The following is a 10,823-nucleotide window of genomic DNA, read 5'->3' as shown; positions in this document are numbered from 1 at the left end:
ATTTACGACTTTTATCCTGCCATGTTGTTCATCTGTTGATGGAGGTAATATAGAAACGATGGATATGTCAAATTGTTCGTGTTACTCATCCAGCACTATTTGTCAAGGCCAACAATGTAAAGCGACCGGTCTCAAACGCCACCATGGGCACCCAGACACGCCACCAATATGAACTGAGCTGTTGAATGCAGCGCAAAACATCCAAAGAAACTACCGTAACCGAGTATTGTGATCCGTCCTGTCCCCCCATACCCGTCGTAGACGGGTATCTGCGAGTATGTAGAATGCCACATCTGATCAGTATGAAAATTTTTGAGGGTCATCACAAGATAAAATGCTCCACTAATTTTTTTAATGACGTTATCAGTCATGTGATTTGGCAGCCATTTTATTTTGTGAAAAAAAAAACCTTTAAAAATCTTCTTTGAAATTGCCAAACAGATCGAGGCAAAACTTTACATATATGACCGCCTATCCAAGAGGAACAAAAGGTTCACACATATGATGTCATAGGTCATGTGGTTTGGCAGCCATATTGGATTTACCCTAAAACATAAAAATCTTCTTCAGAACAGCTTGACAGATCAAGGGGAAACTTGACACAAATGTTCCCCAAGGCATGCATGTACAAGGTGGTTAAGACATAATGGATAAGTCACATGGTTTGGCAGCCATATTGGATTTAAAAATATGTATTAAATAATGTTTTCTCTGGAACCACTTAATCAGTCAATGTGAAACTTCACAATTGTGATCGAGTAGTGATCAAGAATGCAGGTTTTAAATTTCAACTTGATCGGACCCATAGTCTGGCAGGCAGAATTATTTGATTTTTTGATGTTTTTAAAAAAAATAATAAGAAGGCTCACTTGTCTGTTCTTGGATGTGTTTGAGGGTAGAGTAGCAGCAGCAGAAATGTGAATCCGATCCAGGTTCCTCCTGATGGCTTCATCTTTTCGTTTTGCTTGTTTGGATTCCTTTTGATTACTCCAATGCAAGACTGTACCTATTTGGTCTTCCATTTGATCTGAATTGAATTTATTTTAATCCTATTCTGAAGTGAATTGAATTATAATTTTAAAAAAGTCATGAGTCAGGGTCAGGTGTCCAATCAAAGTGGGGTTGCACTAAAGCGGAACATCTTGGTACCCAGTCATCACTGCCAGCAGTTATAACGCGGCAGTTCTACTCTTATTAATTACATAACACACCAGTACACAACATACACCACACAAAACAAGTCCTGGCAAGGGTCTGCAATCTGATTGCTATTTTTTCTTGTTGACTTTGTGTTCTTCCAACTCAATTTGTGGACAAAGTTCCATTCAGCCTTGCAAACTTCTCCTTACCCAACCATACTCTTCTGGCAGGTTTTGATGCGTCTGTCTGTCTGTCTGTCTGTCTGTCTGTCTGTCTGTCTGTCTGTCTGTCTGTCTGTCTGTCTGTCTGTCTGTCTGTCTCTCTCTCTCTCTCTCTCTCTCTCTCTCTCTCTCTCTCTCTCTCTCTCTCTCTCTCTCTCTCTCTCTCTCTCTCTCTCTCTCTCTCTCTCTCTCTCTCTCTCTCTCTCTCTCTCTCTCTCTCTCTCTCTCGTGTGTTCCATCAATCTGTTGCCCCACTCTCAGTAAATCTTTTTTTTCACTATCCCTCACCTCTCTCTCTTCCATAAACCTGGATTGTGTGTACAAAAAAGTAAGTTGCTCCCATTTTAAATCGTTTCACAAAAAAAAGAAGGAAAACGTCAACCTGATTGCATCTCATTTCATATTAAACTAGAAAGGCACTCAGTAGAGTGCCTACCTCTGCCACGTAATGTCTGATCCATGAGAACATATCTGGCCCAATACATTTTTGAAACATCATGCTATATTGTTACGAATCTGGAAGCCATTTGCACACAGACAGACAGCAGCCCCCGCAGTTCAGTTATTTCGATAAGTATGTGTTTATAGTCAGGGTCCCGTCCTTCTGTCTAATGGGAATTTCGTGTGCGCTACGAGTTACTTTTATAGTCAGGTCTTTTATATCTTTAAATCTTCATCCTTCGTTTTCGCACCATCGCCATCCCTCGCCCATGTGCAGCGTGCCACGTACAGGGGTGAGGTTTCTCCACCCACCGTGGGTTCGTCCAATCATCGGCGGCCACGAGTTGCCCGACAACCCATCGTCCAATCCAGAGGCAAGTACCACAGAGCGTTTCCCTCGACCCGCGGGGGAGGGGAAGGATAAGACGAGGTGGCGAGCCGTTGTCAAGGAAAGGTTCGCCCTGTCGTAAAGAAAGAGAAGGAGAAGAAGCCTCATCTTGCCTGCTAGCGTTCTCGTCTACCCGCGGGTGCTCGTCTGGTCCGTTCCCGTGCTGGCTGGCGTCGCTGCATTGTCCCTCTTCCCTGGTGCTGCGTTGTTGACGGTGGGTTCAAGTCCTGCCACCGGACAAGCACGACCAGACCGCACGAGGCGGACAGGTGCAAAAATAGGCCCCTGCCCTCAGCTCGCCTTCCCTCCGAGCTGAAAGGCTGAAATAAAGACCCGATGGGGTCCAGTTCTTTTGTGTGTGTGTGGTGCCATCCTGCAAGTAGAAACTGTCTAAGTGCCCTGTGTTCATTCTACATTAAATTTTCATATTCGGATAACTCTGCTCTTTGTGTGCTCCCCTCCCCGATTATTGGTTATAAATAACCCCCCGTGTTAAATGTACCAGCTCGTTTTCTGTGCTTTCTCCCATTGGTCCAGCACGGTGCGTATTGAGAATAAGTGAGGCCGTTTGGGCCGGTAAGTTGTCATTGGGTCCAGCACGGCTTTGGTAACTTCCGCTCAGTTACGCCGGATCCGAGTCGGTGATAGCGACTCGGATCGGACAAAGTCGGCCGAGGGTGTGGTTTCCCCGGTAGTTGGAAGACGTGGGTACTGAGGTATATTGAAATTAGGCAATTAACCTACCCCACGCCGTCAAAATATTGGTGACCACGGTCCGCTGAGGAACCCATGACCTTTTGGACTTATCCGAGAGTCACGACCTAAATTCCGGGTGTTCGGTGGGAGACGACTCCACTGCTCCACCTAGTGGTCGTTTATCGCCACTGGACCCCGGCCCACAACAATATATCGTTTTTGGCAATCTCTCTGAATGGTAAAGAATCACTCAAAAAATTGTAGTAGTCGGATCCGGATCCGGATCTTCACCAAAATCTAATCAGTTCGTCCTTGTCACACACCCAACCCTGCTCACCAAATTTCATCCGGATACGTCCTCAACTTTTTTGATATCCTGCACACAGACAGACAGACAGAGAGGGGTGAAAACATAACCTCCTTCACCTTCGGTGGCAAAGGTAACAAGAATGGCACTCAGTAGAGCACATACCTCTGCCAGGGTGAAGTTTATATTTTGTATCCCACTGATAGGCCAGATCTGGATCCGGACCTTAACCAAAATCATATCGGCTTGTTTTTGCCACGTAACCAACTCATCCACCTATTTTTGTCAGAAGTCGTCCACAACTTTTGCAATATCATGCTATACATAGTTTTTAGTCCCATCTATCAATGGTGAAGGATCACCTTAAAAATTAACCAGAGAGTTGGTGTCAAAGCCACCCAATGCTCGCCTGTTTATACATTTATCGTTTTTAAAAGACTAGTCAAATAATATATTTTTTATAAAGCATTGCAGTGAAGTCTGATCCAAATAATTTTAAAGCAATATATGTATTTGTATATTGTAATCAGTAAAAAATAGTGTGGTAGATAAAAACATTAGAAAGGAAATAACTTGCACCAAAAACTTTAACATTTTCACGCTCACGCTGACGCTCACGCCGGGGGTATCGCTATAGTTCTCTGTTCTTCGAATAGGCGAGCTAAAAACCTCTCGGATCCGGATTTTTAACAAAATCAAATCAATTCTTCCTTGTCACACACTCAATCTTTCCGCTAAATTTCCGAATTTGTGAACATATTTTTAAGACGCCGTGCTACAATATTTATCGTTTCGGCCCTATTTCTCAATGGTGAAGAATCACTTTAAAAATTCTCATAAGCATAGCTGGATATTCACCAAAATCTAATCCATTCATCCTAACCACACACACTCAATGTGTCCACCAAATTTTTTCCATATCTGTCCATAACTTTTTGAGATATCCTGGACACAGACAAACAAAGAGATAGACAGGGGTGATAACATAGCCTCCATCAAACTTCGTAATGAACTTGGCCCTTTTATAGACATTTCTTTCAAAGGCTGGATTATGTTTTGAACTGGTCCTACATTATCGATAATTACTACCAAGTTGTCAGAGGATTCCTTTGGGCTGTTTAAATCCAGTTTGTACAAACGTTGCCAACTAAATTTTGAGCCTAAACAAGAAAATTAAAAGACAAAAGGTTGGAATCGATATTATTCTTTCAATATGATAATAAGTTTTAAAAAAAAATCTTCCTTCAACATTCACTTAGAGTGTTAGAAACTTTTATACTCATAATTAAAATATTCTTCAACAGCATTAATGACTTCCCGTAGATGTTTTGCTTCAAGTATAGAAATAGGAAGTTGTTCTCGGGGATGATATATTGGGAACTAATAAAGGTGCCCGTCTTTGACGGGCATCACTGGCAACATATGGTAAAAGACAGATAGCATGAATGTATTTTAAACAATATATTATATCATTTTTATCCATTGATTATCATTCAAGTTTTCCACTTCGATGACATTACCACATAGTTTAGTGACTACACAACGTGTACCATTCGTGAGTTCCGGAGGATCCATTGAGCGCATTAAAATTACAGGGCACCCTACTTTAAAGTGATCCAAAAGGCCGGATCAGTTTCGTCTGTATATTCATATCTTGTAGATTTTAGCTGGTCAGAAAGTCATGGTTTTGTGAAGAAACTACGGCACATGGAAAGTGCAAATTAGTCAGGTATGAACTCAACTGTTTTCTCCCCAAATGGAGCGTGATTCTATGAGCTGAACTCATCTTCGTGGTCCTCTAAAAAATGGGAAACATTTTTATTTGTTTTTTGTGCAATAATTCCTCCCATTTTGCAAATGGAGAACATGAACTGTTTAACTACCATAATCATCAAAACGAATTTTGAGGGGCCTCTTAAGGAAGACAATAATATCATTACTATATATGTCAAAGCTTGTTTCATTTCATGCAGTAACAAAATTCTGATGGTGGAACAAAAAAAGGGGCATGCCGAAATATTAATATAGATTACTACCATAATCATGAAAACAAATTTTGAGGGGCCTCTCAAGGAAGACAATAATATCATTACTATATATGTCAAAGCTTGTTTCATTTCATGCAGTAACAAAAATCTGATGGTGGAACAAAGAAAGGGGCGTGCCGAAATATTAATATAGATAAGTTGGATAAGGAAGGATTTTGAACCCCATTTATTCTGCTTTTGTAGTTTCAATCAAAGAGTTGTCTGCAGAAGCATTGTTCTGAAAGGCAAAACTAAACTTTCATTGCTGTTTCTCATTAAGATTGTCCTTCAATCTGCCCAATAATTAGAAATATACCTGTTATGGTAATTCCTTGTTGGACATCATCAGTTCTCATTTTTTTATGACAAAACGATTTTCAAAAGTCTATTTTTATTTCCATTTTTTTTTCAACGGGAAAATGTGAAAATAGTTAAGAGGCCTACACAATGAAAAGCAGGAATACACTTACCACGTTTATTTTACATCTGTCATAAATGTTTGTACCTTGTTTCTCATTATACCTACATATAGATGTTCGTTCGAATTAACGCCTCTCATTTTGCTATCACTCTTCTTTGGCTATTTGCAATATGCATCTATCTGCTTGTGTATTATTTTTCCCTTTAGTACAGTAATTCTTAACCCGGGGGAAATTTTCGCATTCTAGGGGGGAAATTATTTTTTTAGGTTGAACAATTTTCAAACAATCTATTGTGTTGAATATGTCATCCGAATACGCTTCCCAAGCGATGCAAAATTAGCGGAACAAAAATTCACTGAAAATTAACGTGCTTATTTGGCAACACTATAAAATAAAATATCGTACTACACCAGTCAACACGACAGATTTTAGGAATGCTAATGTTAAAATAATATAAGACTGTTAATGTTATGCAATAAATTGTGTATCAATATTTTTATGAAAATATTTATTGGAATAATTTTTGAAATAAATTTGTTTTTTTTATTAATTTAGTGTTGATAATGTGGTGTGGGGAAATATCATTATTCGGCAATTTCAAAGGGGGAAACAATACTAAAAAGTTAAAGAAACCCTGCTTCAGTGGAATAAGTGCTCAGTGGACTGATAATCTGAGCTGCTGGTCCCTTGATCATCTTTTTTAAAAAACTGGATTTTTTACATTTAAAATGGCTTTATTTTCAGGGGAGCATCGGGTGATATGGATGATTAAAGGAGTTTTCCATTTCCAACATGTCCTGAGCGAGATCTCATCAATATAAATGGTCCTGCACCAAAAACTTCAAAATTGTGTTTTACAGGCCAGTCTTGAAAATGCCAAAAGATATACAAAGATTAAATATTTTTTTGCTATCAAAATATTCAGGCATCAGGAAACTCACCCAACACTGGCCAGAAACCACATAAAAAGGACAAATGGCACCGATCATGGAATGACCTCGTGTCCCGATTCTTGAATAAGAATGCTCCAGGCAGTTTAACCAAAACTTTGTTTGAAACACTCTATGGTATCAGTTAAAAAAAAAAAAACTCTTTTGCCACAAAAGCAGACATCCCGCTAGACCGGAGAAGAGTTGCTTTCACCCGCTTGTAGTGGAGATGATGCCACACATGGGCAGAGCATAAATATGCGTGAACAAAACATGAATATGCATGAGGCAAAACATGAATGTACATGTTGCATTCAAATTTGGTTACACCACAGTGCGAAGTTTCACTGATGATGAACTTCATGATTGTGTAGATGTTTTTTTTTAACCTGAAGTCTTCTATGGAGACAAATTCCTTGGTCCATATTCCTGAATGGTCCAAAAATGACTACTCTCCCTTATTTTGTAGAAAGTCAAGGCTCGTGGAAAAGGTAGAACACAGAACAGATGAGGATGCAACATAATGAAAGGAATAACAGGAAGAGAAGGGGGAAACGTGAATAGCAGGGCGAAGGGAGAAAATAGATGGAGATGGACAAACAAGGGATGCAGGTAACGATGAGAAAGCAAGGGGTGGAGAATATGGATATGGAAGAAATATTTTGGGAGGGGTGGGGGGTAGTTTAATGAGGGGAGAAAAGGTCACAAGGTTTTGGATGTGGGATGATTTGAGATGGTGGTGAATAGCTGCCTTGAAGACCTGGAGGGAAGAATGACATTGAAGAGGATGTGTAAGGTCATTACACAGGTGGGGAAAAAGAGGAACAAATGAGTGGAGGTGAACAGTGATCCTGGATTTTGGTAGTTTCACCAGAAGGGGGTTGATGGTGGACCGTTTGTGCCCTGCAGAGGCCTGGGACAAAGCATGGAAAGAGCAGAGGGTCAAAGACCAGAAAGGAGGCAGAACAAGACACAGACCACCGACCCATCTGCGATGGCGTAGTGATAGACCCACACACTCAGCTTCATTTCAGGAGATTCCAATAATCTTGAAAGCCTTGGTTTCCATGGCATCAAGCTGAGCAAGGTGTGAGGCTGGGGAGCCAGCTCGGAGGGGAGAGCAGTACTCCATCAAGCTGTGTATGAAGGTCTTGCAGGTGGATAGGTCAGGTGAGCTATGGAAGGACTTTGTACGTCCCTGCCTTTTGTACACACCACCCATCACGACTAACATTTGGATGGTTTGGTGAGATCTTCGGATCAGCTCCTGCACGGCCCATCCTCCGCTTGTGCCGAAAATATGAGTGAACTTAACTGTCCAGACTCCAGAGGAAGTCAAAATCATAACAGGGTAGGCAAAGCAAACCAAAAAAATACAGAAACAGTTAACTCTAAAAAGTTTATTTTCAAGTTGGCATGCCAACCTAATAATAATAATGCAAATGTAGAAATAAAGAAATAATGTTTTCAACTCATAAAGAGATTATCAACACAAACATGTGTTATGTTTATATTTCCCATAATCTCGTGTACATTTTCATTCCCGATTCTTCTTTTTTTTGGACAACTTTAAACGATCAATATTCAGAAGCTTTTGTATTTCTGCTATTTTAGAAGTCCAAGCATCATTGCCATCTTCATCTTCAAAACAGAACACACCATCTGAGATTGCCTGTGGTTTCAACGTCTTCTCTACAAACTTGGACTCACCCTCCACAATGTGAGAATGTTGTTTTTGATTGGTCTGGAAAACACAAATCACTTTTTCTGTATTGCTGTATACCTTTCATTCAAAAAAATTCCAAGGCACTTTTCCTGCATATCCTCATTGTAAAATATTTTTTGAAGGCTGGTTCATGAACTCTTGTACTAATATACTGTTGCAAATATTTTGCAAACAAATACAGGTCATTGAAAAGTATTTGGATGTTATTGGTCGAATGCTCCTAAAGTTGTGCTTTTTGGCTACAATTTACCATATTCTAGTCAAAATGATGATGTATCACTGAACATGTGACGCAGAAACCAAATGAAGAACTGCTATAGCCCGATCATCCTTTAACGACATGAAAGGAATATCTAGCAATAAAAACATGAGCATAACAACTCGATTTAGAATTGCAAAGTGTTATCTCAGGCATAAACCTCAATCATTTAAAAAATGATATCTAAACATCTGGAAGCTTTTGAAGTGTGGATGCAGAGAAGAATGATAAGTTAGTTGGAAAGAAATAAAATCTAATGAACAAGTATTTGTAATGGTGGTTATAATAAGAAATATTATATGCACTACTCGCTGAAAGGAGTGACATTTAAAATCATGGAAATATGCTCCCTATCCAAGATGCTTCCAATGAGGTATGGATCATCCATGCACATCAAGCGATGATAAGTAATTGGCTGAAATGTACAGTCATGCGGTCTTCAACGACTGTCACACTGCCAGGCAGGTATGGGACGAAAAGATTTCCATGTCCGCTGGGTTAATTTGGTGCAAATCAGCATCTCAGAACATGCAACTGTAGCAAATCTGCCGAAAGGAAGAGCCGAGCAAAGCTTTGTCAGCGATCTGTGTTTGTTGCAGTTTAGTGCAAACCCAATCTGCCAGTTTAACAGATTAATAAACCAATTTCGCTAAACGCTATGGAGCTCACTCCCAAAGATCACACAAGGTTTCATCAAAATGGGAATTTATTTTCGGGAGAAAAGGGGAGGAAAAAAAAAACACGGCCACACAGCGGTGATCCGCGCCAGCAGTAACAACTATCTACTATATAAATGGCAGTCCTTCTGTCTGTTTGTCTGTCTGTCTGTTTGTTACCAATAAGCTCCTAGACCAGTGAACCGATCTTGATGAAACTTTACACACATATAGACCTAACATTCAGCTCCAGGATGCGCTAAGTGGCTTTCCATAAAAAAATATAAAATTATAGATATATATTAAAAAAACAAGTGAAATCCTTCAATACAGAGCATGTGGTGAAGCAAATGAGTACACGAATGTTAAAATATGCAATTTATGCTTTTTCAGTTGAAAAACAATTAAAAAGCGTACTTAATATTTGAAATGGAAAAATCTTGTTATTATTGTGATAAGCACCTTTATATATAACAGAAGGAATGAAATCGTTCGATACAACGAGGCAGGAGGCCGCAAAAGAATGATTGCATAAGAAGAACTTAGCTTTCAGCGATCGGCGCGAAATGCAATGGTGGGCAGAAATGACGTCTTTCGGCGCGAAATGCGATGGTGGGCGGAAATGACGTCTTTCGTTCGTTCGTACATGAGAGGGGCGCGTTTCTTGGTTTTTTCCCGTCAAACAATAAATTAAATGGTTTTCACATATATAACACATTAGTTTCACAAATTTCCATTGAAATACTCGGGTATTTCCGTCAATTCTCGCTATTTCCGTCTAGGTTACGCACTGCATCTACCGGACGGCCGTCATTGGCTGTCTTGAGGCACTTGGGGGGGGGGGGGCTGGACAGGGGACACCGGAGACGTGGTAGACACTGGGGACATTTCAAACTCGGTGCAATTGTATACAGCGCACGCGCTGTAAAGAAAACAATTTCCATTAAAAAAAATGGCTTTCGAATAGTGCGCCGGCGTATTAATCGTAACAAAAGGCTTCATGGTTAAAAACGCTAGGGTTTTTTGAAATACAAAATGTTCGTATTTGTTGACTTTTTAAACATACACATTCTCCTCCTGTTATTTGAATTCTCGAACTGCACGTGCACGGCAACAGCTAACTGCTGATAGATCTGCTCATGAAAGAGCCAAGCAAGCGGAGTCAGCTGCAGAGAGAGAGAGAGAGAGAGAGAGAGAGAGAGAGAGAGAGAGAGAGAGAGAGAGAGAGAGAGAGAGAGAGAGAGAGAGAGAGAGAGAGAGAGAGAGAGAGTCGTCTTACTGCTGATATATCTGCTCATGAACGAGCCAGGCAAGTAGAGTCGGCTGCAGAGAGAGAGCGTCGCCTAACTGCAAATAGAGCGTCACACTGATGGGCGAGAGAAGCACAAAACTCACGTTCCAGCTTTCTAAGTCCGGGTTCTGGCAGGAATCAAGGACAGTTGCCACTGCTGCTAGAAACATTGAGTGGCCCAAGGCCGCCTTCAACTATGACCTCTCTGAGGATTACGGCAGCATAAAGCCTTCCTTCCATAAATCTGAGGAATAAAATAAGCCTTCCTAATTTTCTCCATACAACTAATGCCTCAGTCTAACTAGCGTGAGGAAAATAGG

The 10,823-nt window shown here is 40.5% G+C and overlaps 1 protein-coding gene across 15 annotated transcripts in view; it reads right to left on the bottom strand.

Moving 5' to 3' along the window:
• Positions 1–7,956: 7,956 nt before the first annotated feature.
• The window catches only part of CCDC73 (coiled-coil domain containing 73), a 142,853-nt gene continuing 139,986 nt past the window's right edge, over positions 7,957–10,823 (bottom strand). For 14 of the 15 annotated variants that reach the window (XM_085884124.1, XM_085884125.1, XM_085884119.1 and 11 more), the window contains one exon: positions 7,957–8,315. In XM_085884124.1, coding sequence (XP_085740250.1) covers positions 8,264–8,315 — 52 coding nt within the window. In that variant the 3' untranslated portion in view covers positions 7,957–8,263. The remainder of the gene's footprint in view (positions 8,316–10,823) is intronic. The other variant, XM_085884132.1, reaches the window with a different exon arrangement.

The sequence above is a fragment of the Eptatretus burgeri genome, chromosome 6, assembly GCF_056783735.1.
Source record: "Eptatretus burgeri isolate ZD-2024b chromosome 6, Ebu_testis_v1, whole genome shotgun sequence".
NCBI classification, from domain to species: domain Eukaryota; kingdom Metazoa; phylum Chordata; class Myxini; order Myxiniformes; family Myxinidae; genus Eptatretus; species Eptatretus burgeri.
The sequence above is the reverse complement of the archived record's forward strand: the minus strand, read 5'-3'. Positions and strand labels throughout refer to the sequence as shown.